Source organism: Triticum urartu, chromosome 7 (genome assembly GCF_003073215.2).
Source record: "Triticum urartu cultivar G1812 chromosome 7, Tu2.1, whole genome shotgun sequence".
In the NCBI taxonomy this organism is placed as follows: Eukaryota; Viridiplantae; Streptophyta; class Magnoliopsida; order Poales; family Poaceae; genus Triticum; species Triticum urartu.
In genome coordinates this window covers 4,915,183-4,933,774 of record NC_053028.1, presented here as the reverse complement: position 1 = coordinate 4,933,774, position 18,592 = coordinate 4,915,183, and the positions used below count along the sequence as shown (strand labels likewise).

Sequence of the window (18,592 nt, the reverse complement as noted above, 5' to 3'; positions counted from 1 at the left end):
CACTTGTTCTCCCATAGCTATGAAACACCCTTGGGTGCAAGGAGCTTTAGCCGTCACAGGAAAGCTTCGTAAGGAAACAATGGACCTCAAGCAGCAAGTCAACAATCTCGAGGAGGAGAATTGTATCCTGATAGGAATCATCGCAAAGAATATTTCACCAACAACAAAGAAGGAGATATAATCACATGGGTATGGGCACTCCCCTTGGCAACTGCCAAGCTTGGGGGAGGTGCCCCGGTATCGTATCACAATCACAACTCCTATCTTTACCATTTTCCTTAGTTCGATCCTATTAGTAGTATTTTGATCTAGTAGAATAAAGTTTATGGCATGATCTAGTTTTGAGTTTTGCCTTATGATCTCTCTATGTAATCGAGTCCGTGAGCTATATAATAAAGATAGTGTTGAGTCAAGGGCTTGATTTTCTTGCTATAATCTTGGGTGAATAAAAGAAAAAAATAAAAAGAATAAGAAGGAACAAAAGTTCATATTGATCTTATTGATAGTAATGACTTTACATAGAAAGAGTGTGATGATTAAAAGTTGTTGGGAGTTGGCAGACATAGCTTTGGTCATCGTTGCAATTAATAGGAAGTAATAAGGAAAGAGAGGTTTCACATATAAATATACTATTATTGACATCTTTTATGATTGGGAGCACTCATCAAAATATGATGCTAACGAGTTGATGTTGGACAAGGAAGACAATGTAATGGGTTATGTTTTCTTATATCTGAGATAAAGTATGTTGTCATGGATCATCCAACATGTTGAGCTTGCCTTCCCCCCCGCCATGCTAGCCAAATTCTCAGCACCAAGTAGAGATACTACTTGTGCTTCCAAATACCCTTAAACCAGTTTTGCCATGAGAGTCCACCATATCAACTTATGGATTGAGTAAGATCCTTCAAGTAAGTTGTCATCGGTGCAAGCAATAAAAATTGCTCTGAATATGTATGATTAGTGTGGGAGAAATAAGCTTTATACGATCTTGTGATGTGGAAGTAATAAAAGCGACGGACTGCATAATAAAGGTTCATATCACAAGGGGCAATATAAAGTGACATTCTTTCACATTAAGATTTTGTGCATCCAACCATAAAAGTGCATGGCAACCTCTGCTTCCCTCTGCGAAGGGCCTATCTTTTATAATTATCTTCTACCTTATGCAAGTGTCATGGTGATCTTCACCTCTCCCTTTTTCATTTTATCCTTTGGCAAGCCATGTTGGAAAGAACCTGATATATATATCTAATTGGATGTAGGGGGGCATGAGTTGTTATTGTTGACATTACCCTCGAGGTAAAAAGGTTGTGGGGCAAAACTATAAGCCCCTATCTTTCTCTGTGTCCGATTAAAACTCCGTAACCACAAGTATTGCACGAGTGTTAGCAATTATGAAGGACTAGGTGATAGTTGAGTATGTGGACTTGCTTTTTAGCTCTGACATAGACTCTTTCTGATGTTATGATAAATTGCAATTGCTTCAATGACTGAGGTTATAGTTTGTTGGTTCTCAATAAGGTTTCTGATTCATACTTTTGCATTGTGAATAGATCATCACTTGAACATAAGTAATCATATGACAATATCTATGTATGTTGCTGTTATGAGAATAATCATGATGCCCTCATGTCCGTATTTTATCTTTATCGACGCCGCTACCTCTAAACTTGGGGACATATTTATTGTTATCGGCTTTCGCTTGAGGACAAGCGAGGTCTAAGCTTGGGGGAGTTGATACGTCCATTTTGCATCATGCTTTTATATCGATATTTATTGCATTATGGGCTGTTATTTCACATTATGTCACAATACTTATGGCTATTCTCTCTTAATTTACAAGGTTTACATAAGGAGGGAGAATGCCGGCAGCTGGAATTCTGGGCTGGAAAGGAGCAAATATTAGAGACCTATTCTGCACAACTCCAAAAGTCCTGAAACTCCACGGAATACCTTATAATAAATAATGAAAAATCCTCGCCAAAGATGAAGACCAGGGGGCCCACACCCTTTCCACGAGGGTGGGGGGCGCCCCCCCTAGGGCGCGCCCCCCTACCTCGTGGGCCCCCTGGTGGCTCTCCGATGACCATCTTCTCCTATATGAAGTCTTTCGTCGAGAAAAAAATAAGAAGCAACCTTTCGGGACGAAACTCCGCCGCCACGAGGCGGAACCTTGGCGGATCCAATCTAGAGCTCCGGCAGAGCTGTTCTGTCGGGGAAACTTCCCTCCCGGAGGGTGAAATCATCGCCATCATCATCACCAACGCTCCTCTCATCGAGAGAGGGCAATCTCCATCAACATCTTCATCAGCACCATCTCATCTCAAAACCCTAGTTCATCTCTTGTATCCAATTCTTGTCTCCAAGTCCGGGATTGGTGCTAGTAGGTTGCTAGTAGTGTTAATTACTCCTTGTAGTTGATGCTAGTTGGTTTAATTGGTGGAAGATCATATGTTCAGATCCTTTATGCATATTATTACCCCTCTGATTATGAACATGTTTATGCTTTTTGAGTAGTTACTTTTGTTCCTGAGGACATGGGAGAAGTCTTGCTATTAGTAGTCATGTGAATTTGGTATTCGTTCGATATTTTGATGAGATGTATGTTGTCTAGCCTCTAGTGGTGTTATGCGAACGTCGACTACATAACACTTCACCATTATTTGGGCCTAGAGGAAGGCATTGGGAAGTAATAAGTAGATGATGGGTTGCTAGAGTGACAGAAGCTTAAACCCTAGTTTATGCGTTGCTTCGTAAGGGGCTGATTTGGATCCATATGTTTCATGCTATGGTTAGGTTTACCTTAATACTTTTGTTGTAGTTGCGGATGCTTGCAATAGAGGTTAATCATAAGTGGGATTCTTGTTCAAGTAAGAACAGCACCCAAGCACCAGTCCACCCACATGTCAAATTATCAAAGTACCGAACGCGAATCATATGAACGTGATGAAAACTAGCTTGACGATATTGCCATGTGTCCTCGGGAGTGCTTTTCCTTATATAAGAGTTTGTACAGGCTTCTCCTTTGCTACAAAAAGGATTGGGCCACCTTGCTGCACTTTATTTACTTTTGTTACTTGTTGCTCGTTACAAATTATCTTATCAGAAAACTATCTGTTACCACTTATTTCAGTACTTGTAGAGAACACCTTGCTGAAAACCGCTTATAATTTCCTTCTGCTCCTCGTTGGGTTCGACACTCTTACTTATCGAAAGGACTACTATAGATCCCCTATACTTGTGGGTCATCAACCCACGTACCCCCAAACGATCAGATACGGAGCCAAAACCCTAATTCCACCGCCGTAACTTCTTGTATCCACGAGATCCCATCTTGGGGCCTGTTCCGGAGCTCCGCCGGAGGGGGCATCGATCATAGAGGGCTTCTACATCAAAACCATTGCCTCTCCGATGAAGTGTGAGTAGTTTACTTCAGATCTACGGGTCCATAGTTAGTAGCTAGATGGCTTCTTCTCTCTTTTTGGATCTCAATACAATGTTCTCCCCCTCTCTTGTGGAGATCTATTCGATGTAATCTTCTTTTTGCGGTGTGTTTGTTGAGTCCGATGAATTGTGGGTTTATGATCAAATCTATCTATGAATAATATTTGAATCTTCTCTGAATTCTTTTATGTATGATTGGTTATATTTGCAAGTCTCTTCGAATTATCAGTTTGGTTTGGCCTACTAGATTGATCTTTCTTGCAATGGGGGAAGTGCTTAGCTTTGGGTTCAATCTTGCGGTGTCCTTTCCCAGTGACAGTAATGGCAGCAAGGCACATATTGTATTGTTGCCATCGAGGATAACAAGATGGGGTTTTCTTCATATTGCATGAGTCTATTCCTCTACATCATGTCATCTTGCTTAAGGCGTTACTCTGTTTTTACTTAATACTCTAGATGCATGCTGGATAGCGGTCGATGAGTGGAGTAATAGTAGTAGATGCAGGCAGGAGTCGATCTACTTGTCTCAGACGTGATGCCTATATACATGATCATACCTAGATATTCTCATAACTATGCTCAATTCTGTCAATTGCTCAACAGTAATTTGATCACCCACCGTAGAATACTTATGCTCTCGAGAGAAGCCACTAGTGAAACCTATGGCCCCTGGGTCTATCTTCATCATATTAATCTCTTGCTACTTAGTTATTTACTTTGCTATTTACTTTGCCTTCATTTTACTTTGCATCTTTATCATAAAAATTCCAAAAATATTATCTTATCATATCCATCAGATCTCACCCTCGTAAGTGGCCCTATAGGGATTGACAACCCCTATTTGCGTTGGTTGCGAGGATTTATTTGTTTTGTGCAGGTACGAGGGACTCGCGCGTAGCCTCCTACTGGATTGATACCTTGGTTCTCAAAAACTGAGTGAAATACTTACGCAACTTTTCTGCATCATCCCTTCCTCTTCGGGGAAAACCAACGCAGTGCTAAAAGAGGTAGCAAGAAGGATTTCTGGCGCCATTGCCGGGGAGGTCTACGCAAAAAGTCAACATACCAAGTACCCATAACATACCCTTATCTCAAGCATTACATTATTTGCCATTTGCCTCTCGTTTTCCTCTCCCCCCACTTCACCCTTGCCGTTTTATTCGCCCTCTCTCTCCCTATCCTCCCTCTCTATTTGCCTCTTTTTGTCCGCTTGCTTTTTGCTTGCTTGTGTGTTAGTTTGCTTGCTTGTCACGATGGCTCAAGATAATAATAAATTGTGTGACTCCACCAATACCAACAACAATGATTTTATTAGCACTCTGATTGATCCTCTTACCGATGCTGAATCTTGTGAAATAAATGCTGCTTTGCCGAATCTTGTTATGAAAGATCCGTTCTCTGGCCTTCCTAGTGAAGATGCTGCTACCCATCTAAATAGCTTCGTTGATTTGTGTGACATGCAAAAGAAGAAAGATGTGGATAATGATATTGTTAAATTGAAGTTATTTCCTTTTTCGCTTAGATATCGTGCTAAATCTCTTGGTTTTCGTCTCTGCCTAAAAATAGTACTGATTCATGGAATAAGTGCAAAGATGCTTTTATCTCTAAGTATTTTCCTCCCGCTAAGATCATCTCTCTTAGAAACGATATTATGAATTTTAAGCAACTTGATCATGAACATGTTGCACAAGCTTGGGAGAGAATGAAATTAATGATACGTAATTGACCTACTCATGGTTTAAATTTGTGGATGATTATACAAATTTTATGCCGGATTGAATTTTGCTTCTAGAAATCTTTTAGATTCGGCCGCGGAGGCACTTTTATGGAAATCACTTTAGGAGAAGCTACTAAACTCCTAGATAATATTATGGTTAATTATTCTCAATGGCATACTGAAAGATCTTCTAATAAAAAGGTGCATGCGATAGAAGAAATTAATGTTTTGAGTGGAAAGATGGATGAACTTATGAAATTATTTGCTAATAAGAGTGTTTCTTCTGATCCTAATGATATGCCCTTGTCTACTTTGATTGAGAATAATAATGAATCTATGGATGTGAATTTTGTTGGTAGTAGGAACAATTTTGGTAACAACGCATATAGAGGAAATTTCAACCCTAGGCCTTATCCTAGTAATCCCTCTAATAATTATGGTAATTCCTACAACAATTCTTATGGAAATTATAATAAGATGCCCTCTGATTTTGATTCTAATATTAAAGAATTTATTACTTCGCAAAAGAGTTTTAGTGCTATGATTGAAGAAAAATTGCTTAAGATTGATGATTTGGCTAGGAACGTTGATAGAATTGCTCTTGATGTTGATTCTTTGAAACTTAGATCTATTCCACCTAGGCATGATATCAATGAGTCTCTCAAAGCCATGAGAATTTCCATTGATGAGTGCAAAGAAAGAACGCTAGGATGCGTGCTAAGAAAGATGCCTTTATAAAAGCGTGTTCTCCTAGTTCCTATGAAAATAATGATGAAGATCTAAAAGTTATTGATGTGTCCCCTATTAAATATTTGTTTTGCAATATGAATCTTGATAATGATGGGACTGAATATGATCCACCTTTACCTAGTAGGCGTTCCAAGAATTCTGAATCTTTTGATCTTGATGCTAAATTTGATAAAAGTGGGATTGAAGAAATTAAAACCCTAGATGTTGCTAAACCCACTATTATGGATTTCAAGGAATTTAACTATGAAAATTGCTCTTTGATTGATTGTATTTCCTTGTTGCAATCTGTGCTAAATTCTCCTCATGCTTATAGTCAAAATAAAGCGTTTACTAAACATATCGTTGATGCCTTGATGCAATCTTATGAAGAAAAACTTGAATTGGAAGTTTCTATCCCTAAAAAACTTTATGATGAGTGGGAACCAACTACTAAAATTAAAATTAAAGATCATGAATGCTATGATTTATGTGATTTGGGTGCTAGTGTTTCCACGATTCCAAAGACATTGTGTGATTTGTTAGGTTTCTGTGATTTTGATGATTGCTCTCTAAACTTGCACCTTGCGGATTCCACTATTAAGAAACCTATGGGAAGAATTAATGATGTTCTTATTGTTGGAAATAGGAATTATGTTCCCGTAGATTTTATTGTTCTTGACATAGATTGCAATCCTTCATGTCCTATTATTCTTGGTAGACCTTTCCTTAGAACGATTGGTGCAATTATTGATATGAAGGAAGGAAATATTAGATTCCAATTTACATTAAGGAAAGGCATGGAACCCTTTCCTAGAAAGAAAATTAAATTACCTTATGAATATATTATGAGAGCCACTTATGGATTGCCTACCAAAGATGGCAATACCTAGATCTATTCGTGATTGTTATGCCTAGCTAGGGGCGTTAAACGATAGCGCTTGTTGGGAGGCAACCCGATTTTATTTTTATTCCTTGCTTTTTGCTAATGTTTAGTAATAAATAAATTATCTAGCCTCTGTTTTGGTTGTGTTTTTTGTGCTTAATTAGTGTTTGTGCCAAGTATAACCGTTGGGAAGACTTGGGGAAAGTCTTGTTGAACTTGCTGTAAAAAACAGAAACTTTAGCGCTCACGAGAACTGCTGTCATTTTTATTTTGACTGTGATATTTAGTTAATTATTTTTGAAGATGATTAATAGATAAATTCCTCACGTCCAGAAATTTATTTTAGAAGTTTTGGGGTTCCAGATCTTGCGCTAGCTACAGATTACTACAGACTGTTCTGTTTTTGACAGATTCTGTTTTTCGTGTGTTGTTTGCTTATTTTGATGAATCTATGGCTAGTAAAATAGTTTATAAACCATAGAGAAGTTGGAATACAGTAGGTATAACACCCATATAAATAAATAATGAGTTCATTACAGTACCTTGAAGTGGTCTTTTGTTTTCTTTCGCTAACGGAGCTCACGAGATTTTCTACTTTAAGTTTTGTGTTGTGAAGTTTTCAAGTTTTGGTTAAAGATTTGATGGATTATGGAACAAGGAGTGGCAAGAGCCTAAGCTTGGGGATGCCCATTGCACCCCCAAGATAATCTAAGGACACCTAAAAGCCAAAGCTTGGGGATGCCCCGGAAGGCATCCCCTCTTTCGTCTACTTCTATCGGTAACTTTACTTGGAGCTATATTTTTATTTACCACATGATATGTGTTTTGCTTGGAGCGTCTTGTATTATTTGAGTCTTTGCTTGTTAGTTTACCACAATCATCCTTGCTGTACACACCTTTTGAAAGTGCCATACATGATTTGGAATTTGTTAGAATACTCTATGTGCTTCGCTTATATCTTTTGAGTTATATAATTTTGCTCTAGTGCTTCACTTATATATTTTAGAGCACGGTGGTGGATTTGTTTTATAGAAACTATTGATCTCTCATGCTTCACTTATATTATTTTGAGAGTCTTAAATAGCATGGTAATTTGCTTAAAATCCTAATATGCTTGGTATGAAAGATTAATAACAAAACTTTCTTATGAGTGTGTTGAATACTATGATAAGTTTGATACTTGATAATTGTTTTGAGATATGGAGATGGTGATATTAAAGTCATGCTAATTGAGTAGTTGTGAATTTGAGAAATACTTGTGTTTAAGTTTGTGATTCCCGTAGCATGCACGTATGGTGAACCATTATGTGATGAAGTCGGAGCATGATTTATTTATTGATTGTCTTCCTTATGAGTGGCGGTCGGGGACGAGCGATGGTCTTTTCCTACCAATCTATCCCCCTAGGAGCATGCGCGTAATACTTTGCTTTGATAACCTGTAGATTTTTGCAATAAGTATATGAGTTCTTTATGACTAATGTTGAGTCCATGGATTATACGCGCTCTCACCCTTCCACCTTTGCTAGCCTCTCTAATACCGCGCACCTTTTGCCGGTATCATACACCTACCATATACATTCCTCAAAACAGCCACCATACCTACCTATTATGGCATTTCCATAGCCATTCCGAGATATATTGCCATGCAACTTTCCACCGTTCCGTTTATGACACACTCCATCATTGTCATATTGCTTAGCATGATCATGTAGTTGACATCGTATTTGTGGCAAAGCCACCATTCATAATTCTTTCATACATGTCACTCATGCATCATTGCATATCCCGGTACACCACCGGAGGCATTCACATAGAGTCATATTTTTTTCTAAGTATCGAGTTGTAATTGTTGAGTTGTAAGAAAAATAAAAGTGTGATGATCATCATTATTAGTGCATTGTCCCAGTGAGGAAAGGATGATGGAGACTATGATTCCCCCACAAGTCGGGATGAGACTCCGGACGAAAAATAAATAAAAGAGGCCAAAGAAGCCCAAATAAAAAAAGAGAAATAAAAGAGGCCATAAACAAAGAGAGAAAAGGCCCAAATAAAAAATCAGAGAAGAAGAGAGAAGGGACAATGTTACTATCCTTTTACCACACTTGTGATTCAAAGTAGCACCATGATCTTCATAGTAAAGAGTCTCTCATGATATCACTTTCATATACTAGTGGGAATATTTTATTATAGAACTTGGCCTGTATATTCCAATGATGGGCTTCCTTAAATTGCCCTAGGTCTTCGTGAGCAAGCAAGTTGGATGCACACCCACTTACTTTATTTTTGAGCTTTCATATACTTATAGCTCCAGTGCATCTGTTGCATGGCAATCCCCACTCACTCACATTGATATCTATTGATGGGCATCTCCATAGCCCGTTGATACGCCTAGTTGATGTGAGACTATCTTCTCCTTTTTGTATTCTCCCCAACCACCACTCTATTCCACCTATAATGCTATATCCATGGCTCACGCTCATGTATTGCGTGAAAATTGAAAAAGTTTTGAGAATGTCAAAAGTATGAAACAATTTCTTGGCTTGTCATCGGGGTTGTGCATGATTTAAGTATTTTGTGTGGTGAAGATAGAGCATAGCCAAGCTATATGATTTTGTAGGGATAACTTTCTTTAGCCATGTTATTTTGAGAAGACATAATTGCTTTGTTAGTATGCTTGAAGTATTATCATTTTTATGTCAATATGAACTTTTGTCTTGAATCTTTCAAATCTGAATATTCATACCACAATTAAGAAGAATTACATTAGAATTATGCCAAGTAGCACTCCGTATCAAAAATTCTGTTTTTATCATTTACCTACTCGAGGACGAGCAGGAATTAAGCTTGGGGATGCTTGATACGTCTCCAACGTATCTATAATTTTTGATTGCTCCATGCTATATTATCTACTGTTTTGGACATTATTGGGCTTTATTATCCACTTTTATATTATATTTGGGACTAACCTATTAACCGGAGGCCCAGCCCAGAATTGCTGTTTTTTGCCTGTTTTAGGGTTTCGAAGAAAAGAATATCAAATGGAGTCCAAACGGAATGAAACCTTGGGGAACGTGATTTTCTCAACGAACAAGACCCAGGAGACTTGGACCCTACGTCAAGACACAAAAGAGGAGGCCATGAGGTAGGGGGGCGCGCCCTCCACCCTCGTGGCCCCCCTGTTGCTCACCGACGTACTCCTTCCTCCTATATATACCTACGTACCCCCAAACGATCAGATACGGAGCCAAAACCCTAATTCCACCGCCGCAACTTTTTGTATCCACGAGATCCCATCTTGGGGCCTGTTCCGGAGCTCCGCCGGAGGGGGCATCGATCACGGAGGGCTTCTACATCAACACCATAACCCATCCGATGAAGTGTGAGTAGTTCACTCAGACCTACGGGTCCATAGTTAGTAGCTAGATGGCTTCTTCTCTCTTTTTGGATCTCAATACAATGTTCTCCCCCTCTCTTGTGGAGATCTATTCGATGTAATCTTCTTTTTGCGGTGTGTTTGTTGAGACCGATGAATTGTGGGTTTATGATCAAGTCTATCTATGAACAACATTTGAATCTTCTCTAAATTCTTTTATGTATGATTGTTTATCTTTGCAAGTCTATTTGAATTATCAGTTTGGTTTGGCCTACTAGATTGATCTTTCTTGCAATGGGAGAAGTGCTTAGCTTTGGGTTCAATCTTGCGGTGTCCTTTCCCGGTGACAGTAAGGGCAGCAAGGCACGTATTGTATTGTTGCCATCGAGGATAACAAGATGGGGTTTTCTTCATATTGCATGAGTCTATCCCTCTACATCATGTCATCTTGCTTAAGGCGTTACTCTATTTTCATTAACTTAATATTCTAGATGCATACTGGATAGCGGTCGATGAGTGGAGTAATAGTAGTAGATGCAGGCAGGAGTCGGTCTACTTGTCTCGGACGTGATGCCTATATACATGATCATACCTAGATATTCTGATAACTATGCTCAATTCTGTCAATTGCTCAACAGTAATTTGTTCACCCACCGTAGAATACTTATGCTCTCGAGAGAAGCCACTAGTGAAACCTATGGCCCCTGGGTCTATCTTCATCATATTAATCTCCCAATACTTAGTTATTTCCTTTGCTTTTTACTTTGCTTTTATTTTACTTTGCATCTTTATCACAAAAATACCAAAAATATTATCTTATCATATCTATCAGATCTCACTCTCGTAAGTGGCCGTGTAGGGATTGACAACCCCTTATCGCGTTGGTTGCGAGGATTTATTTGTTTTGTGCAGGTGCGAGGGACTCGCGCGTAGCCTCCTACTGGATTGATACCTTGGTTCTCAAAAACTGAGGGAAATACTTACGCTACTTTGATGCATCATCCCTTCCTCTTCGGGGAAAACCAACGCAGTGCTCAAGAGGTAGCAGCAATCATCTTGTGTAAGATTACGCAACATGTACTCCACCAACACCAACTGCTCCCATTAGTTGCCCGCCATGGACGAGCCGCATTCCACAGCCTACAAATTTTGCTAAATGGGGATGAAACCCATATTGGGGTTCAATCAAAGTTGTGTACAGAAGCAGTGAACTTATCTACTTTGGCTCCTCATCAATTAATTGTCTATTTGGGCATGATGGATCATGCTATATATGGTGGAAGCATTGGTATGTTGTGAGGGACTAGTTTTGGTGGACGATCGATCTCTCAGATGATTGGTGGTAGCATCTCACCATAAGAGGGTAACTGCGACCTATGTTCAGGCACAGTGGTAGCTATGCCAACATGACCCAAGAAATCCCAACCCTTCAAAGGACTTCATTGATGCATCCTTCCTTTACGAATGAATAAGCTCTAATACTGGACCTTAAAATATTTCTTATTATGCCTTATCGCTTGATTTTGGACGCGACATTTCACTCCTCGAATCTTGTGATCAAATCACTATCCCCGCTACCATTGATCAAGAATAAAAAGCAACTTGCCTAAAACAATGTCTCCCAAATTCATCCAGTATCCATCCAAATCTGAATTAGGTGGAGTCAGTAACTAATTGTAACTAAATTGCATGAGGAAAAGAAATGGATCCAAACCAATGCTTCCTCATTTCTTTACCTTTATCTTATCAAGCAAGATGTTTAATATCCAACCTAAGTTGCCTTTTCTATTAGATCTCTATCATGGTATCAATTCCTACAACATGTAGTGGTCTATAGTCTATACCATGTATGAGCTCTAAAATTTATTATTTGCATACACATTTAAAGTTGAGGTATGCATATAGCAAAAAAATCACTTGCTTTTCTGTGCAAAGTCTGATCAATATTTCTACATTTTAGGTGTCTATGAGATGCGTGGAAGTATCAGTCACTAAACTAAACGTGATTGTCTTCTCTCACTCATTTATCAATTGACAAAGATGACCCATTCTTTTTCGCCCAAAAAATGACAATGGTTGGTACTTTTTCTTCATATCGAGATTGTGTGGGTGTCCGCTCATGTTCATGTTACATGCTAAATCAGTCTTTCCTTAGAAAAACCAAGGACAACCCCTATCTCAATCCCCTTTCTCTTTTCGGGAGAAGAGCTAATAAAGATGGAGTTACCTGGAGATGAGATTGATTTCTATGGATATGAGATAGAAATGCACATCTTTAGTATAAAAGAAGAAACTGCGAAAAAATCGCTTTTCCTAAACTGATATTTCCTCATGTAAGCAATAAAATGTGAAACCAATTTTCATCATGAAACTTCAGACACTGACGATTGTGAAGTTCTAGAAGGGTTGCTCGTAAGGAGGGGGGGTTGTGAAAGCAAGCGTAGGAGATCAAAATGTGAGTCGAGTCCGATGGTTAAAAAGGGGAAGCAGAAAAGTGTTCTGATGTGAATTCTTCTGGGCTTCACATCAACATAGTTGCTCGTGTTTGGAGAATTCTTTAAGATATGAAGTCGAATGTCGAACAATACATTTGGAGGCACCTCGGCCCGAGGGTAGTTAGTTCAGTAGATTCCTTCATGAGTCATGGCTCTCCTTTCTTCTCTATCGCTTATCCTCACGTCACATCCCGTCATGGTTTGCTAGGGATCCCGTAGAGATAGTCGTCCATGGGGTGACTGGTGGTGCCAGTAATCCTCAGTATGAGATTTTTCTCTAAGGATGACCCTAGCCTTGGACTAGTTCTCTAGGGGCAATTCTAGGTCTTGGCTAGTAACCCAAGGCAATTTCAGCTTTTGGCTAGCTTCCGAAGGCGACACTGGCTGTTGGCTACCAAGTGAAGGCAAATCTAGCTTTTGGCTAGTATCCAATGGTGGAAAAGGTGCCATAGCACCCGGTTGCCCCGACACCCTCTACTCTAGTACATATCCCTAGGCACACAAATCTGGACCTACGGTGCTGATAAGGGGGTGCTTGGACACCTGGGTGCTGAAAATCCACTCTCATCCAATGGTGTCTCTTATTCTTCGCTAGTGTCTGAAGGCGACGCTAGCTCTTCGCAAGCAACCGAAGTCAACTCTAGCTTTTGGCGAGTTTAATTAGGTGTCACTTGGAGGATAGACATCTAGGGCTCCGACATGCCCTAGACATAAGTCATACACACCTAGCTACCGCTTTGGCCCTCATCCCTTACTCTGAAGTTGTTCGCACCTCACCTTGAAGCCAGTCGTGTTGTAGTTTAATCTGCCCGGTCATGCTGCCATGACTTGGACGCGGTATTGGGCCGCTTTGAGCTTGTCAGGTCACCTTGGGAATATCACGCCATGCACCTAGATTAGATCCTAGCAGCACCCAGATGGCTGTGGCTTCAATCCCACGCCGACCTCCGACTCCAACTCTGGTTCTGCATCCTTGTTATTCCTCTCTTCCCTCCCATGCCCAAAGTGGGAGAGAGACTCAAATTTCACTACCCTCTCCAAGTGCGGGGATATCCCCTATTTATAGGAGAATATTGGAAATTTTAGGTGGCATGTTATTAGGCATTTTACAACTGTAAATTTACATATCACACCATTGAGATTGCCCTTTTGGATTATTGTCTTCTCTCACATCATTTTTAGGGGTATTTTGTGGATTTATGGCACATTTGGTCTTCATATGTGAACTCCTTCACTACCGGGCGACTACCAACAGAATAGGTTGTGTGTCCATGTGGTGGGTTTGACTTCAAATTGAGAATTGGGGGTCTTCTGGTCCTCGGAATCAAATTCTATCAGCTTCAGATGCCTCATCTTTCTTTATTCTCCTCCGAGGAGGATGTCATGGGTGTGGCCTTGGTGCTTGGAGCACATGGGGCACATCGAGCTAGTTAAGAGCCCGAGTGCTAAGCTTTCCATATTCCCCATGTTGACCTGGTGAGGATCCATCTTCCCCATGGAAAAGAACCTAGGTGCGAGGATCCATAAGTGCCTCAAATGCTCTGTAACCAAGTTCTACATTGATTGTGGGTATGGTGTGGACCCCACTTACCACAAGGAATGTAAAGTTATTTTTGCAGATCAACTTGCAGCTTCGAGCAGTAAATTTTGGTTTTGCAAAATGTCTTTTGGGCAAGCTTGAGCCTATGGTTCTTATTACTGTGTGATGACCATGTTGGGGTAACTTTTGACTCCTTGCCATTTATCATATCATCATCGAACCCTTCATATATAAGAAATAAGTGACTTTTTAGGCATGTTGTACTCAAACTTTTAGACTTGAATACGAATATCATTTTGTTTATGCAGACTGAAGATGCACGCATCATCCTCATAACTGAATTTGTGCATAAGTGTATATGAACAATGTGACCACAACGCGTCATGACATGTCTAGTCTATATAAATTGCAATGCATTTTATCCTCGCTATCTTTTTTTATGCGGTCGATGATGCCGAAAGCACTCGTTGTCCTGGTTTGTTTCTGACTTCCAATATATTGGTTGTGTCTGCTCTCCTCAACTGTATTTTGTTTGGATTTGTCTACACTGTTAATTTGGAGCATTGAATGTTATGCCTAAAATTGGTACTCACTAAAGTCTGTTGTATGCATGTGCCTAAATTACGTAATTAATAGGAGTACGTATATATCTTTTGGATTAAGATGGGTCTAAATTCATTCGCCAAAGAAAAGATAGGTCTAAATTAATTAATGATTCAGCAGAAACGTTCCTTAGCCTCGGCGCAGCTATAAATGGCGCTCTCTAAAACTCAAGGAAGACCCCGGTGGAAAACTTTCCTCTTCAGTTTTGTAGCGGCGGCCGTCGGGATGAAGTTACGCGCCGGCACGCCGCCCGTCCTGTACTCGTACGCGTCGATGCAGCAGCGGAGCGGCGGCGGTGTGAGGTGTCGCGAGTGCATTGCCGTGCTGGGCGCCGCCGCCTTGGTGGTGCTCGTCGTCACCCACGCGCTCCTCCCGGGGGCCAGGTTGGGGGACCTGGGCGACGTTGTTAGCCCGGTGCTCCGTCTCCGGAGAGCCAGGCGAGAGGAGGTGCCGTCGTCGGAGAAGACGGTAGGGGAAATCGGCGACGAGGCCGATGGGTTCCTGTGGAGCAACGCCATGCTGCAGTGGCAGCGCACCGGGTACCATTTCCAGCCGGAGAAGAACTACATGAACGGTATGGAATCCATTACTTCAAGATTGAGTTTTCAGATTCAAATCCTCCTATATGTTCTTCCCCGGTACCGACGACTATGTTTGGAGGAAGAGACTGACTGGCAATGGCTAGCTGCCTTTTTTGCTGCCTTTTTGTTTGTTTGCTTGCCGGAGAAAGAAACTGACTACCTTTTGCTTACGTGCTCCGGCGACATGCATGCATGTATGTATGCATGCAGATCCAAACGGTGAGTAGGATCATTAACACTTTTAATCCTGACCAGCTGTCGTCTCTCCGCATGTCTATCCATTGACAAGGAAACGTGCTGATTAATTCAAACGCAAACATGCAGCTCCGATGTACTACCGTGGATGGTACCACTTCTTCTACCAGTACAACCCGAAGGGCGTCACGTGGGGCAACATCTCGTGGGGCCACGCCGTGTCGCGGGACATGGTCCACTGGCACCACCTACCCCTTGCTATGGTGCCCGACCGATGGTACGACATCAAAGGCGTTTTGACGGGCTCCGCCACCGTACTTCCCGATGGCAAAGTCGTCCTGCTCTACACGGGGAACACCGACACCCTTGCCCAGGTACAGTGCCTTGCCGTACCTGCTGACCCTCATGATCCTCTCCTTCGTACTTGGACCAAGCACCCTGCCAACCCTGTGCTCCTTCCGCCCCCCGAGACCGGCAAAAAGGACTTTCGCGACCCCATGACAGCATGGTTTGATAAGTCCGACAACACATGGCGCACCATGATCGGGTCCAAGGATGACAACGGTCATGCTGGCGTCGCCCTCATGTACAAGACAAAAGACTTTGTCAAGTTCGAGCTCATCCCACGCCCGGTCCACCGCGTCGAGGGCACCGGCATGTGGGAGTGCGTCGACTTCTACCCTGTGGGCAACCGCAACTCATCACAGGAAGAGTTGTATGTGCTGAAGGCGAGCATGGACGATGAACGACATGACTACTACGCATTGGGAAGGTACGACGCAGTGACCAACACATGGACGCCGCTGGACCCAGAAACAGATGTGGGAATCGGACTAAGGTACGATTGGGGAAAGTTCTTTGCGTCCACGACATTCTATGATCCGACAAAGCGGCGACGCGTGATGTGGGCGTATGTTGGTGAGACAGACTCCAACCGGACCGACCTCGCCAAAGGATGGGCAAACGTCCAGGTATCTGTATTGTACATCAGTTTGATATGTTTTACCACGTGTTTACCATCTATCATCAGTTCCATTCGTTCGTTATGCATGCTGGATATATATATATATATATATATATATATATATATATATATATATATATATATATATATATATATCCAGCATTTATGCGATTGTTAACTTGCATTTATCATCTTGCATTCGTTCATTATGCATGCTTGATACATAAATAGTCCATCCGTTCATTATTACAAAAATGTTTGATTTTTTTTTCTGATTTGGATGTATATAGACACGCTTTAGTATGTATATTCACTCATTTCAGCCTATACGTAGTCCGTATTAAAATATCCCAAACATCTTATAACAGTGAACGGAGAAAGTAAATCTTTGTAGTTCTGACTTCAAAAATATTTTTGGTATGTGTTTTTTTGACTCATTTCACTATTAACTAGGCTCTCTGAGAACGTCGAATCTGATTCAAAAAGGTTCAAATTAGGCATTTCCATCATGTCTGTGCTATAAGCCAGCTCGTACTTCTTAGCACATAAGAGAACCATTTATTAAGTTGCCCGCTGAATCTATGAGCAGGCAAGAGACAATGTGGCGAATTATTAGTTAGAAGAAAAGGTAGTGGTTCTTAGTATCAAAGTGCCATCATGATCAAGGGACTTGCCTAGCTTGAATCTAACTAATGGTGTATGATGTAGGCGATTCCGAGGACGGTGGCGCTGGACGAGAAGACCCGGACGAACCTCGTCCAATGGCCGGTGGAGGAGATCGAGACCCTCCGCCACAACACCACTGACCTCAGTGGCATCACCATCGGCACTGGCTCCGTCATCCCCTTGCATCTCTGCCAAGCCGCTCAGCTCGACATAGAGGCCTCCTTCCGCCTCAACACATCTGACATCGCATCCCACAACGAGGCCGACATTGGCTACAACTGCAGCACTAGTGGTGGTGCCTCCAAGCGGGGTGCACTTGGCCCCTTCGGCCTCCTCCTCACCAACGGCCGTAGTGAGCAAATGGCAATGTACTTCTACGTGTCTAGAAGCCTCGACGGGGGACTCCGGACCCACTTCTGCCATGACGAGTCACAGTCATCGCTGGCCAAGAACGTTGTGAAGCGTGTGGTGGGCAGCACTGTTCCGGTGCTCGAGGGCGAGGCTTTATCCGCTAGGATTCTTGTGGATCATTCCATTGTGGAGAGCTTTGTGATGGGTGGGAGGTTGACGGCGACGTCACGGGTTTATCCCACTGAGGCCATCTACGAGGCGGCTGGGGTGTATGTTTTCAACAACGCTACCAGCTCCAGAATGACCGTCGAGAGGCTCGTGGTGCACGAGATGCACTCAACACCGATGCAACGAGATCTTTATGCACGAGATTAATTTCCAACGGGTTTCTCTTTTATAAGTTGGGTGTCTGAATTTTTCAAGTTCTGTCAGATGGATCTAGTCAGTAGTATACTCATGGAACAAAAAATATCACAGACTGTTACTGTCGGCTCGTTTATGCAGCAGATTGTCTAGTGGGTGGACAGGTGGGTGGTCCATTGGGTTGGTATTAGGCTGGACGGTAGAGGAGTCCATTTCCATCGGGTAAGGCCGGAAAGTATACAGAGCAGAAAGGGATCCATTAGCTCATATGTAACTCGATAGCTAGACTCGATACTGTTCTACAAAAACTAGACTCTGACACATTAAAGCCGAAGTGGGGCCCTTCACCTGTATATCAATCCTTTCTCATTTCTTTTCCTAACACTTTCTGAGCGAGAGGTTTACTCATGTGTAACTCTTTTTTTTGCGGGTATATTGCTCTGTGATGACCATGCTGAATTCACATTTGCCTTTTTCCTTGATACAATCAACCTACCATATCACCAGTGATATATGGACCCTCTATATCATAAACAAGTCACTTTTTGGACATGGTTTCAATCGCAAATTTAAAATTAACATTTCACTAAAAACATATAGTTTTTGTTACTTGGATTGAAATTTGAAAATCGTAGACAGATATTTGTACATGTGTTTAAGACGGTGATAAAACCGGCAGTGAAAT

General features: G+C 41.5%; 1 protein-coding gene across 1 annotated transcript; it reads left to right on the top strand.

Annotated features, from left to right (window-relative positions):
• The first annotated feature begins 14,953 nt into the window (after positions 1-14,953).
• LOC125525028 (sucrose:sucrose 1-fructosyltransferase-like) lies at positions 14,954-18,280 on the top strand. The gene is made up of 4 exons (XM_048690052.1): positions 14,954-15,361; positions 15,579-15,587; positions 15,693-16,534; positions 17,236-18,280. The coding sequence occupies exons 1-4, from the start codon at positions 15,013-15,015 to the stop codon at positions 17,917-17,919; spliced, it is 1,884 nt and encodes a 627-aa protein (XP_048546009.1). The 5' UTR covers positions 14,954-15,012; the 3' UTR covers positions 17,920-18,280.
• The last annotated feature ends 312 nt before the right edge of the window (positions 18,281-18,592 follow it).

Coding starts and splice junctions, on each gene's coding strand:
- LOC125525028 (XM_048690052.1), top strand. CDS start 15,013: ATGAAGTTACGCGCCGGCACGCCGCCCGTCCTGTACTCGTACGCGTCG. Junction 16,535..17,235: donor AAGGATGGGCAAACGTCCAG/GTATCTGTATTG, acceptor TGTATGATGTAG/GCGATTCCGAGGACGGTGGC.